This window comes from Channa argus, chromosome 23 (genome assembly GCF_033026475.1).
Source record: "Channa argus isolate prfri chromosome 23, Channa argus male v1.0, whole genome shotgun sequence".
In the NCBI taxonomy this organism is placed as follows: domain Eukaryota; kingdom Metazoa; phylum Chordata; class Actinopteri; order Anabantiformes; family Channidae; genus Channa; species Channa argus.
This window is the reverse complement of record NC_090219.1, coordinates 2,051,091-2,073,997: the sequence shown is the minus strand read 5'-3', so window position 1 is coordinate 2,073,997 and position 22,907 is coordinate 2,051,091. Positions and strand designations below refer to the sequence as shown.

General features: G+C 39.6%; 1 protein-coding gene across 27 annotated transcripts in view; it reads left to right on the top strand.

Annotated features, from left to right (window-relative positions):
• The window catches only part of dmd (dystrophin), a 330,473-nt gene that overhangs the window by 284,393 nt on the left and 23,173 nt on the right, over positions 1 to 22,907 (top strand). For all 27 annotated transcript variants that reach the window (XR_010912201.1, XR_010912203.1, XR_010912202.1 and 24 more), the window contains 7 exons: positions 16,780 to 16,841; positions 17,004 to 17,078; positions 18,394 to 18,595; positions 18,688 to 18,773; positions 18,946 to 19,103; positions 20,958 to 21,124; positions 22,689 to 22,800. Coding sequence is in view for 24 of the 27 variants with exons in the window: in XM_067493119.1 (XP_067349220.1) it covers positions 16,780 to 16,841; positions 17,004 to 17,078; positions 18,394 to 18,595; positions 18,688 to 18,773; positions 18,946 to 19,103; positions 20,958 to 21,124; positions 22,689 to 22,800 (862 nt within the window). In the remaining 3 variants the exon portion in view is untranslated. The remainder of the gene's footprint in view (positions 1 to 16,779; positions 16,842 to 17,003; positions 17,079 to 18,393; positions 18,596 to 18,687; positions 18,774 to 18,945; positions 19,104 to 20,957; positions 21,125 to 22,688; positions 22,801 to 22,907) is intronic.

Here is a 22,907-nt window from a genome sequence, read left to right as displayed (position 1 = left end):
CCTGCTCGCATAGGCACATTGGCTGTGGGTTTTCATGGCAAGCAGAGAGGCGGTGAGCTGGGTCAGATATGTCTCCCACACTCCCCAGAAAAGAGACATTATTTCCTCTGTAGCCCAGAATATGCGAAAAAAGCACTGATGTGTTTAAAAACTGGACAGAGATGCACTGAATTTTTGTTTTGTACATGGCAAATTGATTTTTTTGTGCTGCAAACCCATATCTGAGTCAATTCGAAATGCATCCTGAATAAATGTCCCCTTTCATGCCCTAATAGCCTAACTTGCATTTTTATGGCCAATATTCAAGAATAAGTTAAAAATCGATTTGTGCATTTAAGGGATGGAGCCCAAAGCGCAGGAAAACGGGAAGTGTTGGTTATATTTTCCATGGAAAGGTAAAAACAACTGCATAGTTTAGTGGCTATTACATGTAACCAACCCTTTCTGCACAGTGGTTGTTGGTCGTCATTATTACCAGAGAAGCAGGCGAGGTGTGCAGCTTGTAAGCCCCTTCGACTCGCTGTCCCCTCTGGATCCCCGAACTGTGCATTTCCTAATTCTTAAATCTTTCCTATGTAATCTTTTACTGCTTAGCTGCTGCCATGTTGGAATACAAAGCTAGGCATTTAATAATGGGGTGTTAGAAAAGGAGACCTACCTAACCAACCAAAAACGTATCACTGTGTTGCATTCCTTAACAGTCACAAACCAGCACGATCGACTCCGTGCCAACAAAGCAGCCCGTGTCTGATTGAGTGCTTTCTTGCATTGGGTGCGTGTTAGCGCGCACACTGTGCACGGTGATTTTAATAGGATGCGTTGGTCTATTTTAGGCAGGAAAATAACGCCATGCCCATTTTTTTTTTTTTTACGCAAACAACGTTTTTTTTTACGATTGTGTGTCATGTGTCCATCTGCAGGCCAGCTCTTCTGTAGCAATAAAATAGGACCTGGTTGTCCTGCACTGATACCACATATATGGATCTCCATGCATGTGTGAGTGCACGTCAGGAGTTGGTGAAATGAGAGCAGAGGATGCGGGCTGGCTGTTGCAGATTTTTGGCACCAATGTGATTGCAGGTGTGTGTATGTATGTGTGCAGCTGATGGATAAAAAAGCTCCATTTGCTGGATGGTGGTGCTGACATGCTCAGGCATGACTGTTTTGGCTTGTGTGTGTTCAGTTTTTCTATCTGGTGGAGATGATTGTCAACCACAAGCTCAATTTCAGTGTCTTTTGGCGGCTGAATTTTTGCATTGAGAGGCACTGATGGACAAAAGGCAGGCCTTCCCTGATCAGTTATAATGTTTGATTTAGCCATAATAAATAATAAATACAACAGGCTAGATTATTGCAGCAACACGACCTTGGAATTAAATAATCTGTACAAAGTTGATGTAGTCACTGAATCAGGCAAAAATGTGGATGCGTTTGCTTGGTTAAAATTGCTTCAAATGGCCATTCACAAGAAAGACATTTTGACCCCCAGCTGTCCGATGGTTTTAGATGATTCTAAATACCAATCTCCCGTAGTGCACAAGGGATAAATAACTTAAATCCTGCAGCTCAAACCCCAGAATGAGCTGCTTTTTTTCTTTCAGTCACTTTTGCAAAAAAGCCTGACTTACCATCAATGTCTGAAAAATGTAAATCTATAAAAGCAGCTCTGTAATAATTATTCACATTTACTCTTACTCTTAGTAAGACTAGATAATACCAATTAATATAAAAAAAATTCAAATTCCTTTTTAATGATAAAAACAGTTACTTTTTATCTTCTCTGTGTTTAGTGTTCAGTCATACTGGGTAGATACTGTGCAATCACAAACATTATGATTATAGTGGAGAAGATGATAATAGGTTTCATTGCTTTATAAGGGTTAATGCAATAGCCAATGAGCTGTTTGAAGAGGTAACAGTTGTTCCCACTGTCCATAATCAAGTACAATCGCTTGTCGTCCCAACCTCCTGAAGTCTAAGGCATCAAGCAAGATTTTCCCTCTTTTCTCTCATGCAATTTCACATTGATTATTACTGTGAGCAGAGGCTGTGAAAACAAAAACATTTGCCAAAGGTCACAAAATAAAATGTGTGAGGAGAGAATTTGTTCCATTTGGATTCAGGCATCTTTCTTTTTTATTTTTTAAGTTGAGCCACTGCCGTATGAGGTCTACCATTATTGTGTATGTAGGTGATATATAGAAATGACTCTTGACACAGCCATCATTTTCACTTCACTCACGCCTTCATTTCGTGCAGCTGAATCAGTGCTTGTGGTTTTGACTATTTTGCTGCAAAACATGACATACAGTTGTAACTAGTGATTATTTCCATTAGCCATGCATCTGCACATTTATTTTTAGTCTATAAAATTTGTGAAAAATGATCTCCCAATTTCCTGAAGCCTGAAGTGATTCAGTTAGTAGCTTATATGGGTGTTCCACAGTCTAATCCCCAAATAGGTTTAGAGCTAAAACGATTCTGCATCTGGTTGATGAAATCAAGAGAAAACGAATGCCCTCAAGACATTGATTTTGATGGCATATAGAAATATTCTGCAGTTAATAGTAATTTGTCTCTGGCATGTTTTTAAAATGTTCAGCAACTGGAGCCAAGATGTAGGAGATCTACTAATATTAGTAAAATATTAGGTTATACACTTATCATCTTTAACATTTAAGCTGGTGGTCTTATTGTCATGGACAAAAGCGTCAGCATGGCCAACCTGAGCAGTCCAGCTACACACCCCAAATGCAGCATGTAATACAGTGTGTACAGAGGTGGTACTTTTACTTGAGTACACAAACTCAGTATTGCAACTGCATGTACTGGCCTAAGAAAATTCTGCACTACAAATACCAGTTCAAATCTTTTACTCAGGTTAATTATGGCATGGACAGTAATTGGTAAAAATATATGTTAACTATTATTTGAGTGGAGCTGATTTTGAACATTTGTGTTAATAGGTGGACAGAAGAACATCACTATTAAGACTGTTCTCCTTTTACATATTGTGAACATTGTCAAGTACAGTAGCTGTACACCAATTACAAAAAAGTAATGGGGGGATTTAGATTTTTAGATTTTTCACATTGATTTAAAAATAAAAATGAAAATTACCCAGCGCTAGGAAGAAGCCAAGCACAACACTGTACCTAACACACCGGGGCGCATCACTCACACACACTACAGAAAGCATTGCCAAGACAAATGTACATTTCTTATGCTTTAATTGCTTTTATTCTTTTTTATTTCCTGCCAATGCCCTCTTTTTCTCTTTCTCCCTCTCTTACTCCCCCTTTAACCCTCACACAAGGATAGTCGATGTACAAAAGACTGGAAAAACTGTTTTGTCGTCTAAGTTCTAGCTGACCAGTACCTCTCTCACTCCGACAGCAGTGTTCCCCACAATACACATAGTGAGAATGAACTAATGGTCCAAATTTGTATTGAGTGATGCTCTCACATGCTTAGTGATATCGACCTCCTGGTACCTGCCATAACCCAGCGTACATGACCAACTAGACATGAGTGTTGCATTAGCCTTTTTATTTATTAAATCATCAGCACTGCCTTGTGGTGCATTTTGTTTTAATGTTGAGAGAGATTTGTGTTACCTCGTGTGCTTGCTATTTTAGCCCGGTAGCATAAGAGCTGGTCATGCTGCTCATCCTTTAGTCTAAAAAAGTTAAATTGACCGTACTGTTTATGACCTGTTTTTTTGTTTTTTTTTTACCAAGTCCAGTTTCATTACAACTAGCAGACCTAAAGAGAAATGTGTTTGTGTGTTGAACTTTATTCATCTATTCTCTAATTGATTGAGATTTTCTAACATAAAAATAACATTTGGATTCTCATCTTAAAACACGGTGTGAATATCACATTCTGTTAAATTACACTATCAATTTGAAACCATTTGTTCAGACCTACTTTTTGTATAGTGCTGGACATAGACGTAAAACTGAACACTCCACTGTCTCACTGTGCTTCTCAAAGGTTCCAGACACTGAATTGAATGAGTACAGTGCAGCCACATCAGGGTTTGTTAAAAAGAGTACAAAAGTGATCCACAGCATACTGAACGAAAAATGTGTACAGCTGGAGGGTGCACCATGACCATTTAAGCATTTAGCCATCAACGAGCCCAGTTTGTACCTGTTGGTTGTACAACATCCCAGGTGTGTTTGGGCACACAGCACATTCGACATGTGGCGCCTTAAATCAGTAATTAATTAAAGTATGTTTGTGTATTGTTACAAATGCAGAAGAATACGAAAGCAATAAGCAGATTATTTATTATTTGCAACCATAATGTAGCTATTACGACTTAAGATAAAGCAGCAAATCCTTAAAACTGAGAACCTGGAATTGGGAAATTAATCTTCTGTTGATCCAATAAGGAGTTTATCTACTTATTGTTTTAGCCCTAACACCTACTTATCAAGTGAATTTGTAGAATTCTAAGTATTTTTATTGAAACTTTTGGATTTTATTAAGATAGCTGTTCAGTTCAGTATTTTCTTTGAATCAATCCCTTGTACAAAACTAAACTAATAATCTATTATATTGTGTATGTCCTAAATCTCTTTTCATCTGACATTTCTGGCTGTGTATTTCCATTTTCTATATGCCTCCCACTACTGTTTAATTCCAATTGGAATATGTGTGTCCACCAGGCATGTGAACCATGTGTGACCTTTTTTCTTTTCTGTTTTGCTATCTCTCAGTACCAGGTCTGCTTCTGCCAGGCTGGCTCACATTTCTAGCTGTAGCTTGAAATTCCTTTGTGAGTGTATATACAGTAACTGCTTGTAATTTTTGACAGTTGATTGTGCTGTAGTACATTTACACTGTGAGCTGGGCAAAAGAAATGGTGGTTGGGGGTAAAGTGTCACTACATAGATAAAATCAACCAAAATACTGGTTAATAAAAACAGCTTTTTTGTGAGATTGTCTATTTTCACATTTAAAATGTTTGAGAAAAAAAAATAACACAACCCCTTCGTCATTTTGCTCAACAGACTATCTATCTGTAGTGGTAGGTAATGTAACCATATGAAAACACAGAACATTCCAAAAATGTGAACCAGCATCATGTTTGACAAATGTGGAGCTATGGTTTGGGTCATCAGCTGTTTTATTGTGGTCTGCTAAATGTAGGCTGATTTTTGTTTCATTAGTCCATAGAACTTTGTTTCACAACTCAATCTTGTTGCTGTTCAAATTTTACACTCATGCACCTGATTGTCATCCTTGGTCTACCGATTCATTTGCTGTTTTCAAGTGGTCTTGTTTGTTTTTCACAAAGGACAAACAATATGAAAGCCTAAGCAACTTTAACATCTTAAATAGATTTATTTTAAGCTCAATTATGATCTTCACTTTCATGGCAGTCAACAAAAGAGCAACATGTGAGTTCTGTTAAAAATGTTTAGTGCCCACATGTCTGCTTACTTTTAAAATGTTGTTATATGTAAAAGGAAAAGGTCTGAAAAGCACTGTATGGGTCTATTTCCAGCCCTGGAAGTGTAACCCAGGAACCAGGAACCATTGGAGGAACTTAGTTCATCTATATTTTGTTCCAGGGATGTAATTCTGTGTTACTGGAACATTTTACACATCTGACATTTTTATCACTGAACATATAAAAAGCAACCAAACCTTTGCACTTTTGATATATCAGTAGGCCAGTTTGCTTAATCTTGTCAATGACCGTGTTTACATGGACTTAAGTTACTGGGTTATAGTCGGCTTTCTCGGGAAAGCTGATTTCCTAAGTGTCATGCATACAAGAAAACTGGTTTCTGAAATACAGGAAGGAGATTAGGGAAACCTGGTTTTCCCAGGTAGATTTCTGTCGGAGAACGCAGATTACCATGTAAACATGTTTCTAATCGTCTTTCTCTGAGTAACCAAAGGCTCCAGACAGTGTGTGTGTTCGTGTCGCAGTGGAGTGACAGCGCCCCGTCGGGGGGCAATGCTGCCTCATTTTTAAAACAAAGGCAGCATAAGGTCCTACCAACATTTTAATTTAGTGTAAAAGTCTAAGTAAGTTACCTTCCCCCGTGGATTTTTAAATCTGTTTAGGATCAGCTTTGTGTAGAGGAGAAATCTGGCAACTTTTCTGCTGCATGTATAGGCAGGTTTCCCGTAACCATGTTTCTTAAGTGCCAGTAAACCCCGTTCCCCGTACCGGGGATTTAATGTGGAAACGGGCCTTTCCTTTGTCAGTTATTTCAATACTGTCATGAACTTACTCAATTTAAAGCTGAGGTTTGGCACTTAAATCTAATAACTATTTTATATTTTAAATTGATCTGCAATTATATTTTAAATGTGTGATATTTTTGTCAGTTTTATCTTTTCTTTCACAAACAGGTTCCTTTAATGCCCCAGTTGAGGATTATTACTTATAGGCCTTTTCACCCACTTTTTCACTTCTTCACATCACGTCCCTGAAGGCCATTGTCTGAGCTCATTCAGACGCCTGGTGTGCAGGAAACATTCTGTGAGGGCTCAGTCTCAGTGATAGGCAGAGGAAGACATCACCATATCACATAAACCACCTTTAATCATTCATCCAAGAACCGTAATTGACTGCAGAGAGATGTTACACTTGTGTGTCAGTGTGACTCCATTATTTAAAACGCCATCTTTCACTGCTGCAAGAAGCTATTGAGCTGCCTGTTAACTGCAATATGTGGCATTGTGTATTGACGTGTGTGGGTGTGCCATTGTTTTTTGTGGTATTGTCTATCAGAATGACTGCAATTAATTTCAGCCTTAAGTTATGTCCCACAGAGGGATGTTTTACACTATGTTGGGAAAAGGCTTTGATGAATTATCAGATCAGATCCAGGATTTTTCCTAATGCATATTTAGCTAAATGTAAACAATTGGTCTACAGGCAAAACAGAGATAAAGATGGATTCACATCCATTATACATACCTCTAGCATGGCTCAACTTCAGTAATCTTATATCAGCTGGACTGGTGTTGCTCATTTTATTTTAGGCTTTGTTATTTTTTATCTAATATAAATAAACTCAGTGGTAAACTTTTCAGTAGGTTCCTCCCTTGAATCAGGTCATCATCGAGCAAGGTAGAAAATTCCTAACTGCTGTAAAGGAACAGCTTAGTGTGCAATAGTGTTTTGACAGTTGACAATGCCTTATCAATACTTTGACTTGTTTGGGGGCCACATTGTATTTTATTATTTTTTATAGAGTCATTGTAGCTTTTGTATCTAATAATCCCAGTGAGATATCTGGTTAGAAGTAGGAGGACTGCAGTTGTTGTTCTGATAGACATATTGGAAAATAAAGGTGTAGTCTTGTTGGAAGAAAAAGAAGGAGTAAAGCATTCTACCAAACAAATAGCTTTGTGAGGCTGCAGCTGTGGTGGCAGACATAGGTGCAGGGAGTTAGACTTTTAAAGTTAGTGCAGTAGCGAAATGTAATGTGATACTTTATTGATCTCTTTAAGGAAATTGTCTTCTGGCTGGCCTCTTATTCACAGAGTGCCGGGTCAGAGGAAGAAATGGAGTCCAGGCACAAATACACATGAGCAGGGAGGAGTGTCAACCCAGGTTCCCTGGTTCAGGCCTTGTTATTAAAACATTTTCACCATCAACTATGACTTCACCAGTTTCGATCTGTGAATGCATTTATATGGATTTAAGTAACCAGGTTACAGTTCGGAAAGCTAATTTCGTACGTCACATGTAAACGGGAAAGCTGGTTTCTGAAATCGGGGTAGGGGATTAGGAAAACCTGGTCTCCCCAGCGGGGACAGACTCCATACTTCAACACACAGACTGGAGTATGTTTGCCTTCCAGGCTACCTGTGGCTCTCATATTGACAGTGTCACAACAGAGACCACCATGTATCCTAATCAGAAGCCATAGATGAAGGAGGTGTGGCCCCCACTGAAGGCTTGTGACACTGCCTTCAGAGCAGGTGATGCACAGGCCTACAGTACATCTAAAACAAACCTGAGGAGGGTCATCAAAAGAACCAAGCACTACTACAAGCTGAAGTTAGATGAATACTTCTCTAACTCTGACCCCAGCATATGTGGCAGTGCATTCAGGCCATAACCGACTACAAGCCCAGCAATTCCACCCTCACAGCTACAGATGTCTCCTTTCTTAACAAGGTAAATCACCTTTTTGCTCTCTTCGCCCGGGACAACAAGCAGACAGCAACCAAGACCACTCCTTCTGCAGACCTCCAGCCCTTTAAACTCATCTCAACATTCAGTTCAGGATTCAACACAGTCATACCCTCCAAAGTGACCACAAAATTTGGAGATCTGGACCTCAACACCTCCGCCTGCAACTGGATACTGGACTTTCTGACCAGCAGACCTCAGCATGTTAGGGCAGGCCACAGCTACTAAGGAGACTAAGGAGCTCATTGTGAATTTTAGAAGGGAGAACGGAGACATGAAAGACCCCATCCACATCAGATCAGGATGTCTGTTAAACATTTCACAAGCTTCAAGTTCCTTGGGATGCACATTTCAGAGGACATGTTCTGGACCACCAACACCTCCAGCCTGGTCAAGAAAGCTCACCAGTGACTCTTTTTCTTGAGGAATCTGAAGAAGAACTACCCGTCTTCAGCCATCCTGGTGAACTTCTGTTGTTGAGGTATAGAGAGCATCCTCACCAGCAGTATCACAGTCTGATACAGGGAAGGCATGAATATCATGAATTACCTTTAAATTAGCTTTGAATCGTTAGCTTTTTATTATGTTATGCATTATTCTTAATGTAATGTAATGGTACAATTTGCACATACTGACTTGTTAATGAGTGTTTATAGCTTCTGCTGAGACTTCTGATAACACACATTTATCTGTACATCATGTCCATAGTACTCCCATCTGTATATTATTTTGTCCATAGTACTTTCACCTGTATATTATGACCATAGTACATACTTATGTATATTAGGCCATAATATATTGACATTGTATATTTTGCACTGCTTATTGCACTTTAGGTTAGATACTAAACTGCATTTTGTTACCTTGTGTAATGACAATAATGTTGAATCCAATGTAACCTAACCTAATGTAAAATCTGTGAACCAGGCTTTCAAAATAAGTCCAAGGAAATAGAGATATCAGGTTACCATTCCTCTCAGTGTATACATGGATTTACAGTAACCAGGTTTCCTAAGTGCATGTAAACACCGTTCCTGAATTAGCAGAGAGAACTGATTTCTCTGAGTACCCCTATTACTCAAGTGTAAATGCAGTCAGTTATGTTACTTCTCTTACAGGCCGATTACATGCACACTCCTGAGATTAAAAACTAGGCTTGGCAGAAGGATGTACAATTTAAATGCCTGAAAGCAAAAGACCCCAATATGCCAACTTCATAGCTACAAAACAATAGCTGGCAATGCAGTTTTATCTGAACTAAAATAATTTAATGACAAAAGAAACAATTATCTAGTGATAGACTTGATGGGTGGTGATTGGTGTATTCACAATAGGGAAGAGATGTGTGATCAGCCTTCACCATAGCCCTGATCTTAGGGCTTCGGCTTGAATGAGTGTGTCTTGGTCATTTCAGTCTAGCCACTGCCTTTGTGTTTGATTCTGCGCGGTTGTCAGAAGCATTTGTCCAAGTGGCATGGAGAAGCACTGCAATGATGAGCTGAGTGACTGACCTACTGTTTGTACAGACTCTGAGCTGAGAGGATTTTTAAGTAGCTCTTTACCATGGGACCCCTCTCCTCATTATGTGAAGTGCAAATGTGGGAGAGAGTCAGAGAGGCAGGAGAGAGAAAAACAAGTGCAATGCAGAAAAAAATCTAGTATATTGATTTTTATTTGCACAAACTGCGGTTAACTACTGGTGCACTTGTAAACGATCAACTTGACGTGTGCTCTCAACAAGATGGGCAGGGTTACGTTTGTGCACTGATGCCTAAGGCCAGAAAAGCAGAAAGCAGGGTTGGCACATTCAACGTCACTGTGTGTTAAACCGTTGTGCAGCAGTTTGTTTTGTGTGTCACAGAGTAACAGTGTTTACCGATGAACCACAACACCCACTGTTTTGAGTGGCCGCCCTCATTTTACACCTACTATACCCATGTAAGTATGTAAGCAGGACCACACATTTGTACTGGAGAAATTGGGAAGTGTTTGTGTGTATGTGTGGTTTTAGTTGTTGCAGATCTAAGAATATCTTAGTTTATGCGGAAGAACTCAATTCTTTTCTCTAGCTCCAGTTCCCATCTCATTTTCACCTTCAAAATGGCGCTAATATTCTTTCTAACTGGCAGTGAATAGCCATTTAACGGTCCTAAATTTAACATCATGACGAAAGAGTCACAGATTGACACATGCTCTTAAATATGAATCCACTCTCATTTCCAGGATTGCAGAGAGCCAAATGTCTATTTATTACCATCTGACATACAAAGTGGAAAGGTCTATAGAATGTTTCTTAAGATTCACTATTCTGTCTCATGTGAAAGATTTTTAAAATATTTCATATGCTCTGAACAAAAGAAAATATTTCCTAACTGACAAGACGTGGCTTCCATTAGCTTTATGTAAACAGGCAGCTGGCACATAATGATCCCATTTACATTTGCATTTGTATGACACCGTTTCAGAGTCATTCTTTATTCAGACCATTTCTGCTAAAACCCATTGCTATTAAAAAGGCAGAATTAGCTCCCGACATTTTCCTATTACGTTAATAGTTTTTTTCCATAGCAGTTAAGTGAAGCTAATTACTAGAAAAATCAGTGCTTTGGTTTATAGTAACGTCATTAGTTTTTGCCACAACTTGAGAAAAGTAATGTAATAATTTCTAGATGACATTTTAACTAAGAGTAGATAGAAGGGTTCTATACAGTGCAATCAATGCAATAAGATCAAATCATGACGATTAGCAGGGAATGAACAGGAAACATTCAGAGGACATTGAGAAAGGGTCTTGTTCAACTACAGCAAATATTACCATATTTAAGGTATTAACTATAGTATTAGCAAGTAACCATCTTATTAAAACTGTTTTACAAACCTACAATTAATATTGAATTAATATTGAACTCTGTTCATACCTATTTGTTGTATTTGTATCTCATCGAAATCTAAAGTCTATAGATTTTACATTTACAAAAGATGTGCTGGAAACAACAATGGGACTGCAACTTCTGTTTTTTTATTCTGACCCTACTATATGTGTCCTTTGCAAACTCAAATAGTCGAAATAAGTACTTTGTGCATGGGCTCAAAAAGGTATGGACTTTGTAAATTAGTGCTAACCCATAAGTTATAATCAACTCTAACCTCGTCTTTGGTTACATTCTGAGCAGCAGTCATCGTCTCAGGTATAACTTGGCACCTTCTTCATGGCGTAATTATTTCGAGTCACCAGATCTACCAGATTAACCATTCCTGAGTTGACTTTGCTTAGTCTTTCGATCACTGTCTTGTTAATTGATTCAATGCCTTTTCATATATAGCTTTTTGACTGATGGTAGGAGGTTCTGCTTTAAATCTCATAATATTACATTATTTCTTCTTTCCATTGTATGCAAAACCCCAGCACCTAATGCACACATACACCCCTAAAACTTTAGCAAGGCTCCACAATAGTTGGTTATTTTTCTCGACAGATATCTGTGTGAGTTTTGACTAAATAATTCAAATTTTGCTTAATCCAACAAAATAATCTTGTTCCAAAACAAGATTGGAGATGTGGACTTTTATTTTAGTTGCCTCTAAAATCTTTGTCAGGTCCATTGCTGTTTGCTTTGATTTTCTACGTAGCTCTTGAGCTACGTAGAAAATCCTATGTTGTTTCCTAGGCCCTCTGTCTTAATCTTTCACTTCTTGGATGAGTCTTTGTGTATTCATAGTTTCCCCCATTTCGGATTATGGTCTTCACACTGGGTATTTGTGTCCTTTTAAAGCTTTCAAATAATTTTAGATTCCCTCTCCAGCTGCCCCAGATATACTTACTTGCATACTTGATGTACAAGCTCCATTTAAGGTGCCTGGTGCCACTTAATAATTAACTAGGGGTTGATCTAGAGCAGGGTCCTCAAAATCAAATTACCTGGGGGCTGCAGGAGGCAGAGTCTGGGTGAGGCTGGGCCGCATCAGGTATTCCACAAAAAAAGCTTTGTTAAAAAAAATATAATCTTCTCAAACATCACTACTAACAGTTCTTTAACTTCAATGGGTTGTTCTGAAGATGAACATGAATGGCTCTTCTGAACATGGCTTCTCTTTCCTACTTCTTGCTGCCAGAGACCTGGCAGCACTTCCTCTTACATAGCTGAGCCACATTAGGCTTGAGGGAGAAATCAGCTGAGGGAGGAAGCAGCACCCTCAGTATGGCTTGAAGATGATCGTCAGTAAGTCTGGACCTGTTCTTGGACTTATTGAAGTTCAAGTTGGAGAAAAACTTTTCGCATAAATATGTGCTCCCAAAGAGGCACATGATCCGCTTGAACATTATGGGAAGTTCGGGAGCAGGTGGTCCATTCTCTAAAAAATTGCTCAAGCTTGTCTGCTTTGCCACTCACCTCCCTGAACTTGGCTTTGAGGTCAGAGCTGCACTGCAGGTCAATGAGCTCCATTTGAAGCACAGGAGGGGCATCTTGAACATTAAAGAAGGGGTCATGTCTGTCATGATGATATGAACATCATAACAATTGTAGATGGTAGAAAGTATCAGGATAGCTAACGCAAAAAGGCGTCTGCTACCGGGCTGTTCATTATCAGCTGGGACATTGTTTATTTATTATAGAAAACAATGGGATGCAGCCATGAAGGCGTTATTTACTGGCTTTTATTTTCTATAACAACCCCATGGATTCAGCGCTACGTCCTAGGCAACACTGATGTTCTGTTGACTATATAGCCGAGGCGGGTAAGCCCCTGATGAGGCTCCAGCCTGAATCCGAAGCGGGATGGCGGAGTGAATGGCCCCATCTCAAGTCCAATCCCCTTGGTGACATTGTCAACGGAACATTCGTGTTGGTCGTTAACACCAGTAACATTGACTTTGTCCAGCTCGAAGTCAAACATGCTCATTAAACACAGTAAGATGTAGTAATTATATGATGGTTAGGTGATGTTACACGGGCACCTCAATAGTTGGGCAATGTTTCTCTGCTTGCATCAAGCCCGGGCTGATGCCCGCCCCTGGGACCCATATACTCCACTGTGATTGGTAGATTCATTCAGCTCCAGCTTGCACAAAAAAGGAACCTTTCGCACACAACGCGGTAAAATGCCATTCATATAAAACTCGTGGGCCTAGAGGGACTTTTGCACTGTTATAATTGTCATTATTTCACTGTAACATTCTTTTTACACACTCCTTGACTATTGTTACTTCTGATGAAGTCAGCAGGAGCTCAAACAGTATAAATATGAGTTTTAACACAAGCCAAAAGCTTGAATTCTTTAAACACCATATTTATCATGATTGATTTCGGGTTCATAAAACAATACACATCTGTATTGTTAGTGTCTTTAGTATTAGTGTCTTTTTTTTCTTGTGCAAGGCACACATATACACACACACAGTGAGAGCTGGGGCTCCTCTGAGTGGCAAGCAGCATTCACTAGGAAAGAATGTGTGAGGACAGAATGACACAGCCATCATCTATCTCCTTTGCCACTGTGATGCTGAGAAGATGGGAGTCTTTGTGGATTTGTGTTATAGAGGATTGTTATTTTCTAAAATTATGAGATGGAGGGTAGAATTGCACAAACAACAGGATTAATGTATAGTAAAAGATTTTGGGGAAAAGGATCAAAACAGGAGCTACTGTGATTTATTTCAGTTCTAAAGGACTTTATATTTACCAAAGCTTTATTTAGGAAAACAATTGTTAATTTAGGTTCTTTTGTCAAATATGCTTGGTATTTCACTATGGGATTCCCCTCGGCGTGCTTCGCACTCTGCCATCCTCCTATTATCAAGGCTAATAGGCCCTCAGCTCATTCTCTTTTTCTTCCCATGCACTATTATAAGCTTCCTGAGCATGGTCTAGCCAGCTGTGAACCTGCTTAACAGTTCACAGATGACTCGTAAAGGAGCGGATCACTTGGCTACCTTGAATAGCCTGTTAGCTTAAAAGTCTAGCTAATGTGTTACGGCAAGCTGACTCCTTGGACTCCTTGTTGGCTCGGAATAACCCAAGTTGCCATTGCCTTACCTAAGGGGCTAACGTGCTTCACTGTTTCCATTTTCCAGAGAATGTAAAAATATGCAGCCTAGTACATGTGTTCTCTTAATTTAGTTATACTATTGTCTGCATACCAGGCAGAGATTCTGGAGGACATGGGTCACCAGCTAAACTCAGGGTCGCCTAACCCTGCTTTTTGGGATTAGACCTGCATTGTAAATGACCTCATATTACGCTCCTCTGGGGGGTGGTCCAGGGCTCTCGTCGAGTGATGGGGCTCGCAGTCTCTGGTGAGAGAGCCCTCTGGCTAAACATGTCAGGTTTAGGTGATGCGCAGAAGACAGAGGTTATGGATGCCACTTATGATCACACAAAGGGTGTTTTAGATACCACCAGCACCCTCAAGAAACAAGAGGGTGAAGCGTTTGACCTTTGCTTACCATGGAAACCCACCCTTTGCCCCCACAGATGCCCAGTGCTGGCTTTGCTGTTGCAGCCACTGCAGCCAGAGGTAAACAGAGTGTTGGCAGGGCACATAGACATTCAGCTGCTCCCCAGCCTAACTAGCAGTGGGGCAAACCCTCATGTGCTGCAGTAGCAGCTAGAAACCGTCCATCCCAGCGCAGTAATGCAAAACAGAAATGGGCCACCTAGCCTCACCCTTACCTACATCCCACCTCTGAAGAGAAGAAAAGTGGCAAAGGGGTATCTCAACCCCTTTGTTCTGAGTTCAGAGGCTTCTGTTCTTCAGAATCTTTCAGATGTTCTCTTTCAGTCTCCCTCTCATCAGGCTTAGGGAGGAACAGACAGCATAGTGTCACCAAGTGTTTCAAAACACACAACCAGTGTCACCAAGCTCTGCTATGTGTTACCAAGCACCCTGAACTGTTCTCAGTTGGACAAAAGAAAAAAAAGATGCATTTCTGCAGCCAGGCACACAGCTGAGGGTAGAGTGTAAAAACAAAATAAAACATCTTCATGCTCCTCTGTCCCCAGCAGAGAGAGTTTGTCTTAAACCTGCGAAGAGAGGTGACGTCATCCACGTGCGACAACGGCCCACTTTCTGTGAAAGTAGAACAATGTCACGCATGTGTGGTCCACCCATGGGTGTTGTCCACAACAAGACTACAGACTACAATTTGCTATGAAACCCCTGAAATTCAATGGGATATTGTTTTCTGTAGCAAGTGGGGACTCAGCTCAAGTCTTAGAAGATGAAATCACATCCCTATTAAACAAACAGGAGATCTGAACTCTTTAGAGCGAGGAAGCTAATCAGGGTTTTACTCCTGGTACTTCTTCATTACAAGGAGAGGCGACTCTTCTCTAAGCCTCATTCTAGATCTTTGTGTATTAAACAAACACCTAAGAAAATACGTGTTCAGAATGTTAAAACACAAAGTGCTCTGTCACTCTATTTGCCTGAATGATTGGTTTGTAACAATCGATCTCTTGGACGCATATTTTAATTCGGACAGTCGTCCGTAGATCTCTTTCCCTTGCAAGAAAACTCTTACTGTCCACTGTTCTTCTCCCTATAGTACACAAGAGTCCCATTGCGGATTGATGCTCAAGCATTCATCTGGTTTAGTGTCCTACTGTATGGTTTCCAGCATCTCAGTTTAAGGGAATGTCAGTTCATGACTTCTGTGCAACAGCGTTTTGGGCGACTCCTCACAAATTTGTGCGTTATTACAGACTGGATGTTGCAGAACCATCAATTGCTCACGAGGTACTACGAGCACAGCTGCATACAGGGTTCAGGAGATCTTATGCAGTACGGTAGTGGGCTATATCAAACACAGAGCAAATGAAAAAAGACATTACGTAACGTAATCCCTTGATCTTTGATAACAGAATGAGGTGTTTCACCAATTTTTCACTTTTTGCATAAGCATGGAAAGAATTCCGCCCAGAATGAATGAGGAGACCTTTCCTCATTCATTCTATTTGCAGTGTTTGTAGTGCATCATAGGAGGAGGTCGGAGCCCAAAACACACCTCGACTGACCTGTCTGTCACTGAAAGATGTGCTGTTATTGGGGCTTCCATACTGAAACACCTCACTCTGTTATCAAAGATCCAGGGATTACGTTAGGTAACCCAACTTTTTGCTGAAAACACCATTGTAATTTTCACTTCTAATTCGAGGGTCTAAGGACAGAGATAAACCAAGGTGACAAAGAATTCGGGGCAACAAAGACTGTTGCATCACTTTGCACCATCTTTGTCTGGTCACTAGAACATACTATAAAATGTAAAGTGGCTACAAACAAGTGATTACAAACTGTAATCAATGAATCATGCTGATCAGTTCGTTATCCCGTTTCCTCATGCCATGTGGCCATCTAATTGAAAAAATTAGCTCCTATTAGAAATCATTCAAAGGCAAGATTATAAAAGGTCCTTTTCTAGATTTTGTATTGGCTATTACTGTTATTTAATTGTTAACAAGGCTAGACATTTAGCGATCATTTCAGCATTCCCTATATTTTTCATAATCTTTTTCCTTAGGCTTTCTGTGCAATGGTGTCTTTTTTGAATATGGTCTTTTTATTTTTTTATTTGCCACCTGACTATTATGTCTTGTTGTCACCTGCAGTCACCAGACCCAAACAACATGCTGGGACCATCCCAAGATGACCGAGCTCTACCAGTCTTTGGGTAAAATACATGTGGTTTCATCTTATATTACACTATAACACTGAATGAGTTGCTAGATGAAATGAAGCCATTGTGAGCATGTGATCATGAACCATAAGAAACTTGGTTCTTTTATTTCATCTCTGAAGCAGTTTCATCTTGCTTTCTGTTTTCTTTCCTTAGCTGACCTGAACAATGTGCGATTCTCAGCCTACCGAACAGCCATGAAGCTCAGACGCCTGCAGAAGGCTCTCTGCTGTAAGTATTTACTACCTATATATAGTCTATATGTACAGTATATACCTCTACTGTATGTGTGTCACATTGAGTTTTTTATCTTACTCTAAGCACTCTTCTTTCTCATAAGTGCTCCTCTCATTGTGTTCCAGCCCTCCTACACTCAATCTTTGTTCTTTCTTTTCTTCCATCTCCATGTTTCCTTTTTAAATTCACCTCATTTGTTGTGCCATTCTTCTTCTCCATCATCTTCTTGACTTTTTGTCCTCTGTGTATTCTTCTTTTTCTCCTCCTCTTCTTCTCTCTACATTTACCACTTTTGCCTCTCTGATCTTACAGTCTCTGTGTTTCTCCATATGTGTGTTTACTCATCCCTCTCGTCTCTCGCTGGTGGATTTGTAGAGGGTGTAAGCCGCCCACGATCTGTTATGTGTGTGATATGTTTTAATCCTGATAGCTGCTTACCGCCATATAGCATAAAAGCACTATTTATGTTATCAGGTGTTATCAAGGTGTTGTTAAAATACAAACCAAAAGGTTTTGTGATTAACCCTGTCAGTCTTGTTACATCTGCTTCATTTTCCACCTCTTTCTTCCTTCTCTTAGTAATTTTAGTAAATTTGACAATCTTGGTAAATGATTTCTTATTTAGTGTAAACACATTAGATAATAGTGTGTAATAATCGTTATCTTCCTTTTTGAAGTCCCTATAGTTTGATACCAGGGCCTTCCATATTTGAAGCAAGAAACTGTTAAGATGTACTAATGTCAGTGGGCTGTTATGTTGTTAATACATGTTTAATCAGCATTTGATATCTTCTGCAAAAAGCTACCATGAAATGGACTTTACACACTAACTTTTAAAGTTCAAATAGTAACATTTATTGTCTCCTACCTTTAAATATGTTGTTTGTAAAAAGATTAACACAGTTAAAGGCATTGCTCACATATGTGTTTTCACATGATCACGATTCTACCACTTCGTGCAACATTTAATGACCATAGGTTTCTGTGAAACAAAGTTTCTTCACATATTACATACAACATGCTGCATAAAGAATGAAGTCTTTGTGATCTTTGCTGTTTACACACCTTGTTTTCTTTACTTAAGTAAAGAAAATGAATGAAGAAAATAAATACTGTAATAGTCTATTGATCCCTGGAGCACAGTTCCATTCTTACTACCTTGAGCAGCACTGAGCCCAAGGACACATGGAGCTAACATAAAGTATTTGGCCTGGTTGAAGGACAGTCTGAGCACTGCAGAAGGACACGCAGTTTTTTCAAATGTGTGTTTCCAACAATTAACCATCCTCTGCTCACTTTTTGTCTGCAGTGGACCTGCTGAGCATGCCAGTGGTATGCGAGGTTTTAGACCAGCACAATCTGAAGCAGAATGAGCAGCTGCTAGAAATCTCCCAGCTCGTCGCCTGTCTGACTAGCCTATACCAGCGGCTGGAGCAGAGCCACTCCCACCTGGTCAATGTCCCACTGTGTGTTGACATGTGCCTCAACTGGCTGCTCAACGTCTATGACAGGTATATGTAGCATACTGTACAGGCAAATAACAGTCTTCACTCTTTTAGTGAGAATTACGCATATTCTAATACGTGTTTTTGTTGGGTTGCAGTGGTCGCACCGGAAAAATTCGGACCCTCTCTTTTAAAACTGGAATTATCTCACTCTGCAAAGCTCATCTGGAGGATAAATACAGATGTAAGGCATTCAGTTTTCCAAAAATACTTGCAAAACAATAGTATTTCCCTATTTATTTGATACGCTTTGAAGTCACAGAAAGTAAATTCTGAATACAGCTACAACTTTAGGTCACAAATTAGATATATTACGTACTCTTCTGGACTGTTTTGTCCCTCTTGTCCCTGTCCAGTCTTGTTCAGACAAGTTGCCAGTGCGACTGGCTTCTGTGACCAGCGACGTCTGGGTCTCCTCCTTCACGAATCCATCCAGATCCCCCGGCAGCTCGGTGAGGTAGCCTCCTTCGGCGGCTCCAACATTGAGCCCTCTGTCCGCAGCTGCTTCCAGTTTGTACGTAACAGACTTTAAAACACACACTTTTAACAGTTTATTCGTATTTAGCTCTCTGGTTTGACCTTCTACCGAGTTATAGACAGCTGATGAAAGAAGACACAAATAATAGTAACAGGACTATCAAATTTTGTCAGATGCCAAGGCCCTCTAGATGAAGGCCAGTTATTCCCACAGCCACACAATGCATCCAAGCATTTGTTTATGTCAGGCATAATCTGGTTTATTTATAGAAAGTATCTGGATGGTCACTGGGACCTAAGCAGAATTAAAGGGCAAAACATGGATAAAACCAAGGATAATAATAAAAAAGAGGGAGAACAAGTGCATCTGTGAACAGGACCATAGAGAGTTTGTGTGAATTTAAGCATCAGGGGAAGTAAGTGAATGAGAGACTGTAGAAAATCCAACAAATGACCTCTAACAGGAGCAGAGTGATAACTGGAATGGAAATGTGGGCATTTTATGGACACTGAAACCCTTTGCATTTACTGGGTTTTCTGTGTTAATTACTCGTGAAATGTTATCTGCTCTTAATGTAACTCAACTGTAAACACAAAAATGTAAAGACCTCAGTCATTAAACATTTACACTGTTGTTGGTTGAAAAAGTAATGGAAATAGAGATGTCCCCATCCTGAGAATGGCTACTGGGCAATCTGAGAATATTTTAAAGAATCATTTCAGTTTAATGAAACCCAATCAAATCCCACTGCTTCCTTTATTCCCCACTGCCAATTCTGCCATCCGGGTTTCTTCTTTCTCTCTGCTGGTTAACCATACATGAAAAATCAGCCACAGATATAAACACCACCAGCAATTTATCAAATAATGAAGTGCACAAACTTGTTGACTAGCCTATACCAGCGCTTTACACTGCTTCTTATTCACCCATTCACACTCACACTCACACACACTCATACGCTGATGGGGGAGCTGCTATGCAGCACTCACCGGGAGCAACTAAGTTGGGGTACAGTGTCTTGCTCAAGGACACTTCGACATGTGACCAGAGGAACCGGGGATTGAACCAACAACTGTGAGATTGGTGGACAACCACTCTACATTCCTGCGCCACAGTGTGTTCTTTACAAACTTGAAATTTATTAACATCTAGTGGCTCTTACATAAAAACATATAGTTTTAAAAGGGAGCAGCTGTAGCTCAGTTGGTAAGGCAGTTGTCCACAGACCACAAGGTCAGTGGTTCGATCCCGGGTCCCGGCTTTATGTCGCGTCTCTGGCTGAGGTCTTTACATTTTTGTCTTTACAGAACCCCTAACAGCCCATTCCCATCCCCAGTTGTTCAGTGCCAGTCCAAGCCCGGTAAAAATTGGGGATGGTTGTGTCAGAAGAGCCATCTGGCATAAAAACTGTGCGACTACTGTGGGAGACCACCACGACATGAGCCCTGTGAATGAGTTACAAGCTTCAGCGGCTGACCACTTAGTGTTTTATGATTATTTGTTACACACCACATTACTCGCAGGTGATTATGGAACTAACAAATAAAAAAAAAGGTTCAGAAGAGTTTTTATTGGCCTGTAATTGGTGGTCACAACGTGCAATTGAAACCTAAAAGTGAGATCAGATTGATCCTTAAAGAACTATATTTTCTTTAAGATTCTAAGATTTCACTAAGCATTATTGTTTAGCTAAAAATGACTTAAAAGGCTGAGAGACCCTATTTTGCAGTGTTTTGGATTAATATATCCACCAAGGTTGTCTTTATCACCTTATAACTAAAATGAAGCATCTTTTTTAGTCCAATTAATATCTATTTGAGTGGGAAAAGTTTACCAAAACTTTTTTATTTAAAGTTTAACCAGTCCTTAGCTGTAATGTTGTTTTCCTAGGCCAACAACAAACCTGAGCTGGAGGCAGCTATGTTTCTGGACTGGATGCGTCTGGAGCCCCAGTCAATGGTGTGGTTGCCTGTCCTGCACCGTGTGGCTGCTGCAGAGACTGCAAAGCACCAGGCAAAGTGTAACATCTGTAAGGAGTGTCCCATCATAGGATTCAGGTGGGTATAGCCAACCCCTTTGAAGCAGCACATCTAACGATCTAAAAGAAACGAAAAGGAATTCGGGCATATTTTCATAATATTAATCTTATTACATAATGAGCAGTAAAACAAATACATTTCATGTTCAATTATGACCCAATTAAAGTAAAATGACAGTTATGCTCTTGTGTGGTGCAGCACTAAACCAAAGTGTCTAACATCAGCAGAAATAAACTACATTTTCACATTTCTGTTCTGTCTATATTGTTAATTTCAGACATATAGAGTATGCTCTTTAAACATCTTTATACGGCACAGTGTGTTTTCCAACAACTGAGAAAACATGTTTTGTTTTAAAGCTTTGTGAATTTGTCATATGAATAAATTTGTTCTAATAATGACTTGCAACATACATCTAAACAGACATTATAGTGATTGTTATTGTACTTCTGCTCTATTTCCTGTGAATGTGCAGACGTATAGAGTGACATGTTGGCTCTAGCCCATGGAAAGTAAAATAGATTTTTTTAAGGTTTACAAGTTGAACTCTAAACATCACAACAACTAGTACCTATTTCATGGCAGCAGTAAAGAGGTATGTGCGACATAAAGTGAACTTGCAAAATTGTTGACCCTCAAGGGGTTTGCACCATAACTCATTTGCAGCTTACTGCGGTATGAGTTTAGATATTTAGTGTTTCTTTGGCACTGATCTGATGATACCTTGTTGATTCCATTTTATATTTCTTATGGACCCTTAATATGACCACTGACTGATATTTGTTGCTTTTTTCAACTTTTTTATAGCAGGAGAATTTGTATGAGTTAAAGTTCTTATTTTTCCTTACTTTCTATGTATAAAACTATTTTATAATGACGTTGAGTGGAGTTTATTGGAATCGTATAATCGTATAAGCAAACCTCCCAGAAAGAGTAAAAGAGGTTTAGGATCAGAGAACAGAGATGTTGTTTAAAGCCCTATTGTGAAGTGAAAATCATTTGTTCTGTTATTACTCCAATAAACTTGGCCTATTTGATGAATGAGATTGGTCCCTGTCACCAGAGTGGAGCTCTTACTGTGAAAAAGCTATTTGTGGCCTTAATCTGATCCAGCAGCAGTAGCAGGGCAGTAAAAAAGCCCACTTGCACATATGAAAGATTGATGATATGATTATAATGACATGACCCAGTCATATTTGTAAATCAAAGCCTTAAAATACCGCTAGATCCCAGGAGGCTTTTTTTTTTTTAACTAAAGGTTGGGACCTGCAAAAGGAGGTGTGTTGGTTCTATTGTTGGTGGGTCTCTCCATGACAAGAACAGTGATAAATCTTAATGAAGTGTCCCAGGGCCAGAGAATAAATTTCTCATTTAGGCATTAGGCTGAAAGAATTTTAACTACTCCTACCCTGTAGAAAACATAGCCGTAAATTTCTGTCTTGTATTGATTCTCCCATTTCTTTCATTTTTTTCTTTGCTTCCTGTCTTCTACTCAGTTGTTTAAAAAACTTCCCTTTTATCCATCTCCTCCTGTTTTAGCTTTCCTTTCTTGACCAACCTCCTTTTCTCTTTCTCTTTCCAGATATCGGAGTCTGAAACATTTTAACTATGACATTTGCCAAAGCTGCTTCTTCTCTGGTCGTGTTGCCAAGGGACACAAAATGCAGTACCCCATGGTTGAGTACTGCACTCCGGTATGAATATTCATGTTTTCTAGGGTGACATACATTTTTTTCTAAGTCAAATTACTTTCTGTCCCAAGTTCTATCAAATCTGTGCAGTCTGACCAGGAGCTATGAAA